The sequence below is a fragment of the Anomaloglossus baeobatrachus genome, chromosome 2 (assembly GCF_048569485.1).
Source record: "Anomaloglossus baeobatrachus isolate aAnoBae1 chromosome 2, aAnoBae1.hap1, whole genome shotgun sequence".
NCBI classification, from domain to species: Eukaryota; Metazoa; Chordata; class Amphibia; order Anura; family Aromobatidae; genus Anomaloglossus; species Anomaloglossus baeobatrachus.
The window spans coordinates 410,824,238-410,843,529 of NC_134354.1; the positions used below are offsets into that span (position 1 = coordinate 410,824,238).

Genomic DNA, 19,292 nt, shown 5'->3' on the forward strand with positions numbered 1-19,292 from the left:
ACCCCTTAAAACACATCTAAGAATCAAAATTGAGTCTAAAAGCCCCGTTACACGCAGCAACATCGCTAGCGATCTCGTTTGCGATGTGACACGCCCAAATCATTGTTACGATTTGCCGAGATCGCTCATAGGTCGTTTTGTAGATATCACACGTACACATCTCACAAACGACGCTACATCGTTCAACGATATATTGTTTGACCAAGGCGGTCATGTGGATGTTGTTCGTCGTTGGCAGGGTGTCAAACGTAGCAATATGTCTGCTGCGTTCCAAACGACGAACAATATTTTGAAACTGAACGACGTGTCAACGATCAACTATTTTGACCCTATTTGCGATCGTTCGGAGTCGCACGTAGGTGTCACACGCAACGACGTCGCTAACGACTACGGAAGTGCGTCACGGAAACCGTGACCCCGACGACATATCGCCCGATATATCGTCTCATATAACGGGGCCTTAACTCAATTTCCCTCCAACTGATTGACCTGAGCGCCAACATGTTTGTTTGCTTCTTAACAAAAAAGACTCGTTAACTGAACGCAACTTTCCTGTTACGGCTTGTCTGTTGTTGTTCCTCATTCAATGTACTTTGCATTTTTCTCTTTACATGACCTTCTTCCTTATATTAATCTTTGCTCTTTTTCTCTACGCAAGCCCGCTTAGTATAATTTGTATTCTGCTTCCAGTCCCCCTTTTTCTCTGTCCCAAACGGCTGACGTCAGGAGTACTCACTCCGGAGGCAAAGTCTAAATTAAGAAGTCCTTGTGTCTCTCCTTTGATTAAGCGCAATTGTCTTTGTTTGTGGAAAGGTGCTAGAGATAGCATTGGACACATTGCTGATGTTTAGGAAACCGGACCCACCCTGAACTGTCAGATCAATAGATTCAAAGAATGAATCAGTGTCACTTACTTGTCCGTCATAACACAGACTATCCTGATATTCCCGCATAGTCTTCTTTTTTGCTCAGGAAGGAGGACTTGACCTTATAATGTTATCACTCTGGCAAATCAATTTTGCCCCTATTAAAGCTCTTATATGAGGGATATAAAACAGATTTTACATGAGCAACAGGATTAAGATATTTTTGTCCCATACAAAAATAATTTACTATTTTGGCACTTGTCATGTTCATTATTGAATGATTGTAAGCATTTATAAAGCATTCACATGTGACAGAAAAAGTTTTGCCCCAAATGTGTTAACTTATTCGAGTTCTGGTAGCTTCAAGCTTCAGACTGAAAAAAAAAAGTATCCCTGTTCCACAAACCTGAGTTTGGAGAACACTCTTGGGAACATAGCTTTTGCAAAGTACAGTTACAAGAAAGAAAGAAAAAAAAAGAAGAAGAGAGAAAAAAAGAGTAACAAAGCCGCATTTCAGTTGAGTTTCTGGGCCAATTAGTTATCATCTAGCTATGAAAGAAACAATATATAGGCTGTATAGAGCTTAGAAGGATCTAACTCAAAAGGATTGCGAAGAACATTATGTAGTCTCAACTTGTAAGGAGAGAAAATCAGAAAGGGGTTTTATAATTCACACTCATGGCTATCTAATGGAAGTGTGCTTTGGGATTGACGTGTCAGGTTACATGCAAAGGAACCCATTGTTTTACTTTTATTTTCTAAACCTGTGTTCAATAAATATTTCTTAATGTTTTATAGCTAGTGAGCCGTCCCGGGGCTGTGGGGTACTCGGTCCCGGGTGGTGTATTACTGGGATATGCCACTGGGTGGCCGTTGCCCGGTTCCGTGACCCTGGAGGTCACTTGAAAGGGGTTATATACAGGCGAATATTTAATAAAGTTTTTATCGTGCCACCACTTGCGGATTGCGGTTATGGAGATGGAACCGCCGCTGCACAGTCTCTCACTGCTGGGGCTGATGTTAAGGGCAGCAAGTTGCAGCCCTCCGCAAGTAGGGCCTGGCCCCAGAGGGTAGGTGATGGAGGTAGGCGCGGAAAGAAGGTAGGCCACACAAGGGATTGCAGTGTAACTGGTTTCTTTACTCACAGCGTTGTTATGGCTGGTATCCCGAGGAAGGCTGGTCCTCACCACTGGTCCCCTTAGTCCCAGTGGCGGTGTAGTGACTGATGGCTTCTTTCCCCTGCACCTGTCTCTGGTTGGTGGGTCCCCGTGGCTTGGAGCGTCTGGGGGTCCCCTCCTGGTAGTCTTTCAATCTTTAGTCCATACAGCGGGCAGGTTCAACCCTCTAGGGTAGGTGTTCCGTTCCGGTCCCTGGTTCTCCCGTCACTGCTGGTGCCCCCGGACTTTACAGTCAGTGAGGTCCTGGATGGTCCCCTCACTGTGCAGATTTTATCAGGTCTGCTTGGAGCGTTTGCCTGACTTAGGGCTCTGTACACCGTCGGTGCTATGGTTCCGAAAGTACTCCACCGTACTCCTTCGGAAATCACATGCCTGCGCCTGTCAGGTCACAATTACACACTCCCGTCAGTACGGTTACGTCCATCTCCTCTCACTTCCACTTACTGACTGTGTCTGACCCCTCCTCCCTGGTTGTCGTCTAGTGGACTGGATCGGCTCCACCCCCAGGTGGTCATCCATTGGGTCCAACCCTAGTCTGTCACCAGTCCTTGGGGAAGAGAAAAACAGGAATTACATATGTGTTTTGGTGTTACCGGCACTGGTCTTCTAGGTACCTGGGGGTAGGCCCTGCATCTTTGACAGGATGCAGTTCCTTGTAGCTCCTGATGGCTTCAGGGGCGCTACACTAGCAATACTGTCTGTTAAATTTCTTTGGCTTAGCAAATGTACTGGGTAAATCTGAAAGTGAATTATATGTATCTGTAGCTGAAAGGGTGAAGGTTCTGCTGCCCAGTACAACACACATTAAACATTTAATCCTCATACTGGTACGTCAGTACCTAAAAGGGTTCATGCACATGGATCTATTATGGCTTCTTACGAGCTGCAAGCAGTATTATAAGGCCAATACAATTCTCTTGAGTGTTAATATATCTTTGTATGCCTCACATTTCATATGGAGGCATAGAAAGTCTATTCTCTATATCAGACCTGGGCAAGGGGCGGCCCGCGGGCCACATCCGGCCCGCCTGCTCTCTGTGACCGGCCCGCCCGTCTTCAGCCGGTGCAGTGGAGCCGGGCTGCAGCGTGCCGAGCAGGGAGAGATCCTGTGCAGGTCCGCACAGTCAGTGCAGGAGAAGGAGCAGCAGAGCAGACGGAATAATTCATCTTGCAGGATCTGCGATGATGTCACGCCCATGTGACTGTGTGGGAGGAGACACAGGATGCCGGGCAGAAAGCAGGATACTGAATCCTGAAGGAGATGTGGACACATGATGACTGGTAATAAGAAAAGAGGGGACATGAGGGGGAGGGGGGCTACAGGGTGAGTGCATATGAGGGAAGATGGAGCTGTAGGGTGAGTGGCATATGAGGGCTGCAGACTGACAGAAGGATGTGAAGGGGTGCAGAGTGTTTGAGAGGGGTAAGTTGGGGTACAGGCAGGGTGAGATATGTGGGCAGGGTGTGTGACATATGGGGGTGTAGTGTGTGTGATATGGGGGTGCAGGCTGTATGGGGAGCAGGGTGTGTGACATATGGGGGTGTAGTATATTACAGGTGTGCTATATGGAGGTGTATATAGTGGTGTAGTATATGGGGGTATAGTGATGTAGTATATTACAGGTGTACCATACGGAGGCGTAGTATATTACAGGTGTGCTATATGGAGGTGTAGTATATTACAGGTGTGCTATATGGAGGTGTAGTATATTACAGGTGTGCTATATGGAGGTGTAGTATATTACAGGTGTACTATATGGAGGTGTAGTATATTACAGGTGTGCTATATGGATGTGTATATTACAGGTGTGCTCTATGGAGGTGTAGTATATTACAGGTGTGCTATATGGAGGCGTAGTATATTACAGGTGTGCTATATAGGGGTGTAGTGATGTAGTATATTACAGGTGTGCTATATGGAGGTGTAGTATATTACAGGTGTGCTATATGGAGGTGTAGTATATTACAGGTGTGCTATATGGAGGTGTAGTATATTACAGGTGTGCTATATGGAGGTGTATATTACAGGTGTGCTCTATGGAGGTGTAGTATATTACAGGTGTGCTATATGGAGGTGTAGTATATTACAGGTGTGCTATATAGGGGTGTAGTGATGTAGTATATTACAGGTGTGCTATATAGGGGTGTAGTGATGTAGTATATTACAGGTGTGCTATATGGAGGTGTAGTATATTACAGGTGTGCTATATAGGGGTGTAGTGATGTAGTATATTACAGGTGTACTATATGGGGGTGTACTATATTACAGGTGTAGTATATGGGGTGTAGTGATGTAGTATATTACAGGTGTGCTATATGGAGGTGTAGTATATTACAGGTGTGCTATATAGGGGTGTAGTGATGTAGTATATTACAGGTGTACTATATGGGGGTGTACTATATTACAGGTGTAGTATATGGGGTGTAGTGATGTAGTATATTACAGGTGTGCTATATGGAGGTGTAGTATATTACAGGTGTGCTATATTGAGGTGTAGTATATTACAGGTGTAGTATATGGGGTGTAGTGATGTAGTATATTACAGGTGTATATAGGGGTGTAGTGATGTAGTATATTACAGATGTACTATATGGAGTTGTAGTATATTACAGGTGTGCTATATGGAGTTGTAGTATATTACAGGTGTGCTATATGGAGGTGTAGTATATTACAGGTGTAGTATATGGGGTGTAGTATATTACAGGTGTAGTATATAGGGGTGTAATGATGTAGTATATCGGAGGTGTATTATATAGTGGTGTAGTATAATACAGGTGTATATGGGGGTGTAGTATATTACAGGTATATGGAGGGAGTGTAGTATAATACAGGTATAGTATATAGGGGTGTAGTGGTGTAGTTTATTACAGGTGTAGTATATGGAGGGGGTGTAGTGATGTAGTATATTGGGTAGAACTGAGGTAATTATATTAGTCCGGCCCTCTAAACCAATCCCAATTTCTCATGCGGCCCCATGGGAAAATTAATTGCCCACCCCTGCTCTATATGAATGAATACTGTATTGAGTGCTATAGAGAGCAGCTTGATCTACAGTGAAGATCAAAATTAGAGAACAACACACAATTTCCTAAATGTTAAGGTCATGGTGTAGTCCTATTTGATTATATCCTAACGTGAGTAAGCTAGTAGTATTTTAAGCTTATTTCATAAATTGAGTGTTTTCAAAGGCACATAATTAAAATGTAAATGCAATAAATGTAAAAGAACATTGATCAAAATTAGAGAACACTTTCAGCTACCTGCAAGTAATTGGTGTTAGGCCTTGTGTGCACGCTGCTTTTTTTGCTGCAGTTTTGGGTGCAGTTTGTAGTCCTAAACTTGCATGTATGACCTTCCCCAGAAAAGTTTATGAGAAATCCAAAAGGCTGTGCGGACATTGCTTCTTTTTTGCCTGCAGTTTTTGTTGCAGAAAAAAGAAGCAGCATGTCACTTCTTTTCTGCGTTTTGCTATTGACAAGTTAAAAAAATGCAAGGGCAAAATTGCACCAAAATGAGACAAAAACGCACCAAAAACGCATGCGTTTTTTATGAGTTTTTTTGCCAGAGGTGCGTTTTTCTGCCAGAAGGTGCGTTTTTCACTGGAGAAGCAAAGCTGCAGTGTGCAGTCACATACCCTCAATCTGGCATCTGGTGCTAATTTCCTTAATTATCCAACAAACCCTATGTAACTGGCAGCCTAACATTCCAGTTTGCACTGACTTTGCAAAAATGGTGTGCCATTCCAAAGTGACTGAAATACTCCCGCAGCAGGTTGTCCAGTTGAAGGCCAAAGGGTGACCCTATCAGCCATAGCAAGAGAAGTTGGTCATTCCAAGTCTGTGATTTTGACAATATTGCATCTTTTTTCAACATCACAAACTCTTTCAAGTCCCCTAAGAAGGCTGGTCGCCATCGCAAGAGAGAAGGATAATGTAGAGATCTCCATAGATAATCGTTTCAGCACTGCAGCTGGAATTGCTCGCCAGTTCAGCACTGAACAGGGTAAGGATCTGTCTCATCATATGGTGTCACGACGTTTAAGAACATTTGGACTGAAAGCCCACTCTGTAGTGATCAAACCGCTCATTAGAAGAAAGAATCAAAAGGCTAGGCTCGCTTTTGGTGAGGAGCATTTTGTGTGGACAGAGTAGAAGTGGTCAACAGTTCATTTTAGTGATGAAAGCAAGTTTAATTTATTTGGGTCTGATGAGAAACATTATGTTCGTTGACAAATTAGGGAAAGATTGAACTCAAAGTGTGCTAAGAAGTCAGTGAGACGTGGTGGGGGAAATGTCATGGTTTGGGTACTTTTTCTGCAGCAGGAGTTGGACTTCTCATACAGCTGCATGGCAAAGTGAATTTTCAGTGTGTATCAGAACCTTCTTCAACAACATGTGGTTCCTTACTTGAGTTCATTACTCAATTTCATTTAGAACAATGCCCCCTGTCACACAGCAGAACGGGTAAAGCAGTTCCTTGAAACAGAAAACATTGAAACAAACAATAAAATGGCCAACCTAGATTCTCAATCTAAACCCAATAGAAAACCTCTGGAAAATCCTTAGTGACAAAGTAAGGGACAAGAAACCCACAACAGACAAAGAACTGTGGAGGAGACTGAAAGAAGAGTGGATCAAAATCACATCAGAGCTGTGTGAGAGACTAGTGATGTCCTGTGGCCACAGATGTGCTAAAGTCATTCAAAGCAAAGGCCTGTACACTTCATAATGATTGATAACTGTTGTTACCTTCAGAAAATTTAGTTATAATTAGAGATGGGTGGACTCGCAGATAATCGGGACCGGCGGGTCCCTGGTAAAAAAAATTTTTTAAATAATCTGGTTCCGGTCCGGAATCTAGTACCCATATATGTCTATGGGAACCAGAATCCAGCAATTAAAAATGTTGGTGGAAGGGATGGGGGGATAGGAGCGCGTGTGGTGTACTCACCAAAGCTCCGTGTCATGGCGACAAGCTGCTTCCAGGTCATGCATTCACTTCCGGAGCTGCGTGTGTCTAGATCGTGCACTAAAAATAAAGGTAGATGCTAGAATGTACAGGCTTCTTCTAGGTATGACATAATTTGTCACTGCGGAGATTTGACAAACCAGTCTGGCTGCCAGTGAGGAGTCTTATAGCTGCAATGCTCCTCTGAGAAATATTCAAATTGTCTCTTCAGGGAGGAAGGAGACGAACTCTAATGCCACCTATTGGAAGTAGCAATACTAAAAGTCAAAAGTGGCCCTTTAACGAGCCTTTTTATGAGACTTAGGATTTATGCCACATCAGAACCTCAATTTGCAGACACAGTGTTTCAGGGTGATTGCCCCTCATCAATGCAAACTATAAGATATAATCTGGCACAGAGCCAGGATAGGCACGGGAGTGCCTCTTATCAGCACCATACAGGTTGTACCCCTTCATATGTCTACTCCCCTGACAGAATTCCTAGCATAGGAATGTTCGCATTCCTCACACTTCACACTAGACATCCTTATACCAGGACTACTTGTGACAGCAACCCTGTGATCAAGGACCCTTGGGCGGAAACGTTTGAGACAGTCGTTTTTGTTCACAATTTTTTCTGAAAAAAATCACAAATAAATATTGCATTCTATTTCAATGTGCATTGATTCTCTTTGACAGTGTTAAAGGGCTGGTGGGGTGTGGGGCACAGCCCAGTACTTTAAGCCAGAGTGCTTCAGGTCACTAGAGGTCATACCATGGGAACCCGGGTATGACCTCCGGTGAACTGAGTGACGTCACTGCTGCCAGCCGGGTTCTTCTGTCAGTGTTTCCTGGAGCCTGGAGAGATCGGACATATTTTTGGTCTTTCCAGGCTTGGACGAAGCAGAGCCAGGACCATCGTGGAACCATGTGTGGATTACATCGAACCTGTAGAGGTATGTTGGGGTTAATAAAGTGGTGAAAGAGGGTGTTATTTGTCTTTTATTCCAAATATAGGATTTTTTACGGTGTTTGTGCATTTCTTTTTACATATAGGAGTAGTGATGAAGGGGTCTCATAGACCCCTTCCCATCACTAATTTTGGGCTTGATGATAGTTGTGCGCTGTTATTAACCCCTCATTACCCCGATTGCCACCGCATCAGGGCAATCTGGAAGAGCCGGGTAAAGCACCGAACATCTAATTGATGCGACAATCTTGGGCAGCTACAGGTTTCTATTTTTAGGCTGGCGACCTAATAACCAATAACCATAATCATCTCTAGTCTGAGAATACCAGCCCCCAGCTGTCGGGCTTTTTTATGGCTGGGTATCAAAATTGAGGGGGACAGTACGCCTTTTTTTAATTATTTATTTAAATAGTTAAATTAAAAAAAAAAGCCACATGCAGTTCCTCTTATTTTGACACACAGGCTAGATAAGCGCATGGCTGGGGTCTGCACCCTGTATGCTTTAACTGTGATAGACATCATAATATAGAGGGACCCTACTCCCAATTATTTTATTTATTTATTTATTTTTATACCATGAAACTGACCCACAGACAGTGTCTGTGATTGTAAGCGGTCAGACGCTGTCACACAGGCTGGGGGCACGTCTGACTGCAACCAATCACAGACGCCAGGACGGCCGGTGGGCGGGAAAAGCAGTGCATATGGATGAGCAATGATGAGCGGCCCAAGGAGGCAGCAGGAGCAGCGTACAGCCGAGTGGGAGCAGTTTACATCTGCGACGGAGCCTCGGTAAGTTTGGAGCGCTCACTTCATTCGTATTTTCTTTATTTTTCCTTTATTTTTTTTTAATTTCTCGATTGCCGAATGTGGATCAAACACTCGGAATCCCAGGCCCTGGTCCGGCACCCAGGCACCTTTGAAATTGCGTGGATCTGGACTTTTACAGTCCAGGTCCACCCATTACTAGTTATCTTTCTCTGTACTACAGTCAGTGTTGTTCTCTAATTATGAACGTCATGTTTTAGGAAAAATAAAGGTCTTATGTTGATAAACTCTGGATCTTTTGTAAAACACTATTCTAGTGGCATTGTGTACCCCTTACAAAAACCCTTCAAATGTTGACCAATGTAGATTACATTATTTCTGACAAAAGCAAGTTATCATACATTGTTCTCTAATTTTGATCTCCAGTGTATGTAGTGTGCATTGTATGGCTTGATCCAGGAATATCGGTGAACCAAAGACAACTTTCTAAGAAATATAGACATGTTTAGGGTACGTTCCTACGATCCAGGTGAAACTGCGTTCTGGACGCAGTGTCTTCCCTCCTGCAGAGACGCGAGTGTTCTCCATAGGAGAATGCAGCCGCAAGCAGAAATTGACATGTTGCGACTCGGGAAGCCACACCACAGGTCAATTTACACTGTGGAAAAAAAGCACAGTGGCCATGGGCTTTCTATAAATCCATCCACTGTACTTGTACTGCACAATGCAGCGTTTTGAACCCAGTGCAAATATGCTGCTTACAAAACGCTGTTAATCCTGATCGTGGGAAACCGGCCTTAGAAATTGGCTAAAATATGTCTCTTTTGATCAATGTGGGCCATTGCATTTCTTGATGTTATCAAGTAGGTTTATAAAAAAAAAAAATCTATTGTTATACTATGACTTGTATATAAAAAGCACTCCCAATCTTTATTTAGGTTTTTGTCATTTATAGCTAAATTCTATTTTTACCATTTTTATAAGCATTAAAGAAAACCCTACTATTCCTGAGTTTCCCGTTGGCTCTGCTAGAGGGAAAGTAATGGTGACATGTTCTTGTGGTGCGCCCACTCTCACCTCAGTCGACAAGGCTCACTCTGTGATCACTGCACGACATCTCTCTAGGGGTGCTGTAAAGAAAGTGAGCACAAGATAAAAAATATTGGGATAAAAGGCAGCGATATAAAGGAACAGAAAACTTCACAAGGGAAATTCTTCTTTTCACCAGAGATTGTTTCTCTCAGAAGATCATTGGTGGCAGAACTTACTTGGAAGATGGGAACTCCAAGGTGATGGAGATAGACAAGGGAGTGACAGCTTCAGAACCCACCTCTCAGATATTCTGAAAGTACACTGACAAGTAGGACGTCTGTGCCTGTATCACTAATAAGATGCCTTCTAGTGTTACTTTTTTTTAATCCCAAATGGAAAAAAAGATAGTTACTACTTGTACTGAAATAGTTACATATGTATTACATTGTATTCTGAAACTGAAGCTTCCTATATCCTTTGCATGCAACTTTTATATATGATCCCACTGTAAGTTGCTATCATTTATGCTAAAAGATCAGAAAGAATCACAACAGTTTGATTAATTAATACTTGTAGATTTCTCATTGTTTGATATCCAAAACAATGATCAGTTCCTTATTATTACTACACGAAAAATGAAAAAATGTCCAATTAATATGTGAACCAAACAAGATAGTACTGTGTATCCTCTTTGATAAAATATTGTTTCGTCTATAGCTAACTTTAAGGCTAAGTTCACACTTCCGTTGTTTTGCATCAGTCACAATCTGTCGCCTTGAGGAATTATGGTATCCTGCAAAATATTTTGCAGGAATCCTGTTTTTCCCCATAGACTTCTATTAGTGACGGATTGCGACTGATGATGCTGCGTTGCATCCGCTGCATCGCGGTCAGTCGTTTTTTAAATGACCACCGGGCGGGAGCAACGCAGCCTGTAACGTTTTCTGAGCAGTGCAATATGTAGGATTTTGCTGCGCATGCTCTCTCTGCCTCCCTGCCCCTGTAACCAGGATACACATTGGGTAACCAAGCAATGCGCTTTGGTTAGTTACCCGATATTTACAGTGGTTACGTGTGCAGGGAGCCAGCGCTAAGCGGTGTATGCTGGTAACCAAGATAAATATCGGGTAACCAAGCAAAAAGTGCTTTGCTTTTACCCGATATTTACCCTGGCTGTGCACAGAGCCCGACACTTCCCCGCTCGGCTCCGCCCCCTCCCGCACTCAGCATGTACTCACACACACACACACACACACACTCACCTGTCCCCAACCCTGCAGCCCCCGCAGCACTGACGTCCTCAGTGCCACGGCCTCGCTCGGCTCCACCCACCCCGAACTCCGCCCCCTCGCGCTCCGCCTCCCACACACAATGGAGTCCGACAAAGAAAATTCTGTTCTTTGTCATCCGTCACAGCGCATCAGTCACATGCTTCAAGCAACGCATGTGACTGATGCAAAACAACGGAAATATGAACCTAGCCTAAAGGGGTTGTCTAGCCCAGTTCAAAGTTTCGGCAAGCACTACAGCTTGGTTAGCACACACTTTTAGGACTGCCAGTTTAAGGTGTATCTCATGAATGCAAGTATGTGATTTGCATACTAGTGGTCATGTGCTGACTAGCTTCTTATTTGCTTTTCTTAAAGTTAAATATATTCAGCTTACAACATATCGACTTGCATTTTGAACAGCAGTTCTTTTTCAAGCCAACTTGATGAACTGAAATCAAACCTGTAAACATTCCCTCTCACCCAAACCAGCGTCTGAATGCTGTACAACCAAGCCTTAGATAGTGGAACATTTAACTATTATTGTTCCATAAACAGTAATAGTACAATAATATTACAGTTTATAGAATACAAGTAGTGAAATTTTCTCCTCTCAATCTTGGTTGTCCAGCATTTAGACTCTGATTCTGTTTAGGAGGTACACTACACTTCAAAAGTTTAGGGTCACTTTGATATTTCCTTATTTTTTTAAAGAAAAGCACATTTTTTTTTCAATGAAGCGTACATTAAATTAAACAGAAATACACTCTATACATTGTTAATGTGGTAAATGACTATTCTAGCTGCAAACATCTGGTTTTGAATGCAATATCTACATAGGTGTATAGAGGCCCATCTCCAGCAACCACCACTCCAGTGTTCTAATGGTACATTGTATTTTCTAACTGTGTTAGAAGGCTAATGGATGTTTAGAAATCCCATGTGCAAATATGTTAGCACAGCTGAAAACAGTTTTGCGGATTAAAAAACTATAAAACTGACCTTCCTTTGAGCTACTTGAGAATCTGGAGCATTATATTTGTTGGTTCCATTGAACTCTTAAAATGGCCAGAAAAAGTGAACTTTCATGTGAAACTCGACAGTCTATTCTTGTTCTTAGAAATAAAGAATATTCCAAGCGAGAAATTGCCAAGAAACTGAAGATTTCCTACAACGGTGTGTACTACTCCCTTCAGAGGAGAGCACAAACAGGCTCTAACCAGAGTACAAATAGAAGTGGGAGGTCCCACTGCACAACTGAGCAACAAGACAAGTACATTCTCAAGTTTGAGAAATCGACGGATCACAGTTCCTCAACTGGCAGCTTCATTAAATAGTACCCACAAACGCCAGTGTCAACGTCTACAGTGAAGAGGCGACTCCGGGATGCTGGCCTTCAGGGCAGAGTGGCAAAGAAAAAGCCATATCTGAGACTGGCTAATAAAAGGAAAAGAGTAATATGGGCAAAAGAACACAGACATTGGACAGAGGAAGATTGGAAAAAAGTGTTATGGACAGATGAATCGAAGTTTGAGGTGTTTGGATCAAACAGAAGAACATTTGTGAGACGCAGAACTACTGAAAAGATGCAGGAAGAGTGCCTGACGCCATCTGTCAAGCATGGTGGAGGTAATGTGATGCAAGAAAAACAAAATATGTCAGCTCACTGAACCATACCACATGTAACTTCTGGAGGAATCCAATCAATCCAGGGCGGTGCAGGGAACTTGATTCCGGATAATCATGGAGACACAAATCTTGGTAGTATTCCAGCAACTCGACCAGGGACTTATAAAATCAAAGACTTTTATTCAAAAATTTAAAATAGAATGACATGTTTAAAAAAACATATGGTTCACCAATGTGGAGACACGCTTACGCGTTTCGGACTGGAGAATCCTTACTCATAGCTTAACAACATACGAATAAACATGTACTTATATACACTTGATAGCTGAAGAGAGGTGGGAGGGAAATAAAATGGGCGGAAGTTTGTAATGGGGGAAAAAAAGAATTGCAACGAAAAGAAGCCATGTGGATTCTTAAGTTAAAAACACGATATCCTGCAGGCATGAATTTAAAGTCAGATCTTTTATATATCTATGATTGATATTGTGCTTTTTTCTTCTCCATTTGCAGAATTAATTATTTGCATTGCTATCAGAGTGGAATGTTTCTTCTTCTCCATTTCCCCATTACAAACTTCCGCCCATTTTATTTCCCTCCCACCTTTCTTCAGCTATCAAGTGTATATAAGTACATGTTTATTCGTATGTTAAGCTATGAGTAAGGACTCTCCAGTCCGAAACGCGTAAGTGTGTCTCCATATTGGTGAACCATATGTTTTTTAAACATGTCATTCTATTTTAAATTTTTGAATAAAAGTCTTTGATTTTATAAGTCCCTGGTCGAGTTGCTGGAATACTACCAAGATTTGAGGTAATGTGATGGTCTGGGGTTGCTTTGGTGCTGATAAAGTGGGAGATTTGTACGAGATAAAAGGAATTTTGAATAAGGAAGGCTATCACTCCATTTTGCAATGCCATGCCATACCCTGTGGACAGCACTTGATTGGAGCCAATTTTATCTTACAACAGGACAATGACCCAAAGTACACCTCCAAATTATGCATGAACTATTTAGGGAAGAAGCAGGCAGCTGGTATTCTATCTGTAATGGAGTGGCGAGCCCAGTTACCAGACCTCAACCCTATTGAGCTGTTGTGGGAGCAGCTTGACCGTATGGTATGCAAAAAGTGCCCATCAAGCCAATCCAACTTGTGGGAGGGGAAGCATGGGGTGAAATATCTCCAGATTACCCCATCAAAGTAACAGCTAGAATGCCAAAGGTCTGCAAAGCTGGAATTGCTGCAAAGGAGCATTCTGTGAGGAAAGCCAAGTTTGAAGGAGAAAATTATTATTTCAAGTAAAAATCATTATCTCTAACCTCGTCAATGTCTGGACTATATTTTTTATTCATTATGCAACTTATTTGATAAATAAAAGTATGATTTTTCATGGAAAAGACAAAATTGTCTGGGTGAGCCCAAAGTTTTGAACTGTAGTGTATATGTAAAGCTAATCTGTGAGAAGGATCAACTTTCTTAAGCCATCTATATGAGCATGTAGGTCAGAGACAGCTGAATAATATGATACCTTGATATTTGCGATCCAAAGAGTTATTCAAGAGAGATCCTTATTTTTTTAAGCAAATGAGCTGTTCTAGACTATGGACCAGACACTGATCTGCATGAGAGTTTACCTCCAAAGCTTATTTATAATAAAATGTGATGTTTCCATTTGAGATATGTGACTATCCCAGAATAGTAGAACTGAAATTTTTCTGATGACAAACAGGTTAGCAGCTGCAGCTGTATTGCAATAATATTGCAACATTGGCTTTACTGTTAGACAGAAGCTGAAGCTGAGAGGAACCTGCAGATGTGCCAGTTAGATCTAAGCCACACAGCATGAAAATCGGTGCGAGTGGAGTGCGATAAAAAATCGCATTCCACTCGGACCAATATTTATATATTATTTTCTCAGCCCTAATTGGAACGAGAAAACAATCACAGCATGCTGTGATTGTAATGTGAGACTCTTTCTCTCGCACCCATTCAAGTGTATGGGGAGAGATAAAAATCGCACTGCACTCACAGTACACCTATGTACTGCAAGTGCAGGGCAAGAATCGCAAAAGCCGGCTATGGAGGAGATAGGGAGATAAATCCCTCCCCTCCTCAGTGGCGGCCCGCCCCCCACAGCTGAGGTCTGCTCGCACGGTCGGACTTCAATCGCAGGGACACTCGCATGACACTCGGCTCTGCTGTACTGCCAGCGTGAGCCGAGTGTCATATGAGGGGATTGCAGTAATCCCCGTGTAGCCAACCTTATAATCACACACAGCTCTGCAGTGAGACCAGGAGAGCAAAGAGCGGTCACTACATATCACATTGGTAACACCCCGGCAGATTCTCATGCAAGTCAGTGTCCTGTCCATAGCCAAGAATAGTTAATTTACATATAAGAAAAAGGTGGCTTTATTTGGAATAAGACATCAGATCACAGATATCAAGGTGTCATATTACTCAGCTTTCTATGACCTACATGCCCATATCTTGAGAGGGTTGATCTTACCAACAGATTCCCTTTAAAGATTGGATTCTGAGACATCCAGTGGGCTTGAAAATGCATTGCCAGTGTGAAAGCAAAAGTGATTATAATGTTATGGCTTTTTCACTGCTGCACATATGAAATAAAGAGGATATACTGTATTTTTTTCATCAATTGGGTATGTTGGACTACATCATTCAACATTCTCCCAATAGAATATTCAGAGAAGTGAATGAGAACCTAAATTGGCACGTAACTGCTAAATACAGAAAATGCATACTTGTCGTGGGATGACGGTTCGAATCTACTACCGTAGCAGAGTCACATCCTAACGCTTTCTATATTACACGCTATTAGGATTCAGCAATTTCCACATGGCTGGACTACCCTTTTAATCTCAAACCTTTTCGTAAAAATTAATTTTTGCAGACAGATTGTGCTTCGACAACATCTCAGAGGCATAACAGATCCTTGGCTAAAGGATCTAACTGGATCTGATGCCTGTTTTCTCTTATTGATATGGGCCATCTAGTATCACCTTATCTACTTGTTATTTTCAGCCTTACAGGCATATAAGTGAGACAATTGTGATAGTTATGTCTTGCAAGCATGCAAATAATAGCAATGCAATTAAAGTTCTTTTATTTAACATTTGCATTATGTTTTCATCAGGAATTTGTGATGATTGTGGTGTTTGGCATGGAGTACGTTATCCGAATTTGGTCTGCCGGATGTTGCTGTCGTTACCGAGGATGGAAGGGACGTCTGAGATTTGCAAGGAAACCTTTCTGTGTTATCGGTAAGAAGCTCATAATTACCATTTACCCTACAGGAATCCGATTCTATTCTTGTAGCTCTTTATCCTGCATTATATCTGATATTACACTGGCCAGTCAGTTTTATACACTCTTGCTTTCTCTATATACCTGTTTCACCAAAGTTGCAGATCTGTACCTTTCTATTCTTCTTCTGTATGGCTCCAGATGTTATAATCCCTAAGGGACAAAGACTTTTTCCTCTCTCCATCTTCCCCGTCAGCAGAACAGCTGCAGAATGAGTTTTGTCTCCCATTGTAGTAGTGTTGGAGAACATGGAGATGTGGTTTAATGGAAGATATTGCAGAGCCAGCATTGTCATGGCTAATAGATGGATTGTGCAAAAGAAAAAGGCTGATCAGCAAATTTTAAACAATAAGCGTCACAACGGTTTTTTTTACCATGACAGCACAGTACCACAAAGCAATGTCCTTATCGTCTGTTCCACAAGTAAACACTGTGAATGCCACTCGCAAAAATTCTGTTCAGCCTGCCTGATACCTGTTTTAGAAAGCTGGGTTGCAGCCAGTATAGCCACAATTAGAAGTTTATCAGACGTTTTCAGGATCCTAAATGATCGCATTTTTTTGTTTTTTAGTAATGCTTGGTATATCTCTCTTTACCAACTGTTCTTTTGGTATTTTTGCTGTTTTGTGGATTTTTAAAAATTTTTGCCTTTTTTTCTGAAGGTGGTGTTCTCTCATAAGCGTCTTTGTAAATAAAGAAAGCATGGAAAAAAAGCACCACAAAAAAAAAAAAGGGTTGTAGCAATGTTTTTACCAACTAAAAAAATGCTTCTAAAGCCCCCCTTACCAATTAATCTATTGTCACACAAATGCTCCAATATCACCTGGATCAGCTGACAATCTAGTGTGTATTTGGAGTAACAACTGATCGACGGTGAAAATGTCCATTGGGCATGTCTGATTTTGACTGCCGATCTTTGTTCTCCCAGAGATGAGCTACACTTAAGGCTGCTTTACACGCAGCAACATCGCTAGCGATGCCGCTCGTGAAAGCACCCGTCCCCGTCGTTTGTGCGTCATGGGCAAATCGCTGCCCGTGGCGCACAATATCGCTAGGACGCGTCACATATACTTACCTTCTTTGCAACATCGCTGTGGGCGGCGAACAACCTCTTGTTAAAGGGGGAGGTTTGTGCGCCATCAGAGCGACGTCACACAGCGGCCCGCCAATAGAAGCGGAGGGGCAGAGACCAGCCGCATTAACGACACGCCCACCTCGTTGCCGGCAGGATGCAGGTACGTTGTTGTTCGTCGTTTCCGGGTTGTCACACGTAGCTATGTGTGCTGCCTCAGGAACAACGAACAACCTGCGTCCAGCACTAGCAACAATATTTGGGAAATGAACGACGTGTCAACGATCAACGATTAGGTGAGTATTTTTGATCGTTAGCGGTTGCTCGTACGTGTCACACGCAACGACGTCGCTAATGAGGCCGGATGTGCGTCCTGAATTCCGTGACCCCAATGATATCTCGTTAGCGATGTCGTTGCGTGTAACGTGGCCTTTAAAAAAAAAACTGGGGATGCTCCTTCATAGAAAGCACAAGAGCACTCGGTGGCATGGGCACTCCTGTGTATTTGAAAGCCTGGTGAGATGGCTGCCAAACCTATGTTTGACCGCCAGCCATCCAACATGTATGCCAGGATTTAGTGTAACCCACATTTTTTTTTTTAGATCAAATTGTTAAATGAATAATTATTTACTCTAAAAATTAATTCTAATTCTGCCATTCATAGTGATGTCATATAATGTGTACAGTGTGTAATTTTAGATGTTTCTATAGTGCTGAGACCAAACACCCTTTTTATTGTTAAAACTAGGACTATACTGCAACAACTATACTGCGACAATACATCACATTTCGTGATTATCAATAGTTACGGTGCAACCCTTGAGCAAACAGTTGGATTTGTGTTAGGCCCTGTTCGCACTTTGCGTTTTTACCCGCGGTTTTTTTTTTTGCGTTTTTGCTGCAGAAATTTCTTGAGAAAATGGTTGTAACCTTTCTGCAGACATTCCCCAGCAAAACCTTTGGAAAAAAAAATAGCTGTGCGCACACTGCGTTTTTTTCCTCAGGAACATTCTTTCTGCAGAATTTCTTGAGAAAAAGAATGTGCATGTCACTTCTTTTCTGCAGGTACCTGCATTTTTTGCCATAGATAATAGTAAAAAAACACAGGGACCAACCTGCGGAAAAAACACGGTAAAAACGCATGTGTTTTTCGGTGCGTTATTGGTGCTTTTTAATCGCAAGTGCGCTAATCTTTCAGACTCTCAAGACATTTTTTCAGAAAAATCCTTTTTCTAGTGCGCACAGGGCCTTAGACTGCATCTTGTTTGCTACCTGTTTGTGATTTGTTTATTTATTAGGGTTTTTTACTAGCAAAGTCATCACCGTTATAAAACAGTCATGTGTCTGCGATTTGCCCAAATATTTTTTATTCCATGACTTGAATGAGACATATAACCAGAGTTGTTATGCACTCTAAGGCCTGCGCCACACATCCGTGCCTCCGGCACGTGTTTGTCATTTTTTACACGTACCGGCGGCACGGAGACATGTACAGCAATGCTATCCTATGGTAGCAGGCACACACACGTAAAACCACACGGAACGTGTGTCCGTGTGCGTTTGTACGTGTGTGCGATTTTCAAAGCGCTGACATGTCAGTGTTTTCTCCGGCAGCACGGGTGTTACACGGCCCGCACCCGTACCACACGGGTGTAGTGTGGATGCGGTCCCGTGTGACACGCGCCGGAGTAAACACACATGTCAGGGAAAAAAATAAAAAACATTAACTCACCTTCTCCAGCCCTCCTGTCTCTGCCGCTGCTGCCTCTTGCTGCCGACCGCCGCTCATTATTCTCATTGAATATTCACTTCACTGCCTGGCAGCAGCAGCAGCGGGGAGACGGGAGGGCTGGAGACCGAGGATCAGCACCACGGACAGCAGCGCGGACATCAGGAAGGACCAGGTGAGTATAATAATTACCGGTTCTACGTGTGCTATCGCGGATAGCACACGTAGAACACACGTGTCACGCACGTACCAGAGACACGTACTTACCTGCACGCAACACGCAGGGGAAATACGTGTCTCTCGGCACGTGCGTGAAATTCACGTGAGTGTGGCAGAGGCCTAACATACATACAGCTGCACTCTGATACGCTTATGCATCCAAACATTGAAAATAGGAATGTGGACAAGCATTACTGCTAAGGAAATAAATGTATAAATTGAGACACTTATTTAGCACATACAAAAGACCAGTTTTATGTGAGCCCAGCAGCCAACCTCATGGCGTAT

The 19,292-nt window shown here is 42.6% G+C and overlaps 1 protein-coding gene across 2 annotated transcripts in view; it reads left to right on the forward strand.

Moving 5' to 3' along the window:
• The window catches only part of KCNQ4 (potassium voltage-gated channel subfamily Q member 4), a 327,569-nt gene that overhangs the window by 215,212 nt on the left and 93,065 nt on the right, over positions 1–19,292 (forward strand). For both annotated transcript variants that reach the window (XM_075336124.1, XM_075336126.1), the window contains exon 3: positions 15,815–15,941. In XM_075336124.1, coding sequence (XP_075192239.1) covers positions 15,815–15,941 — 127 coding nt within the window. The remainder of the gene's footprint in view (positions 1–15,814; positions 15,942–19,292) is intronic.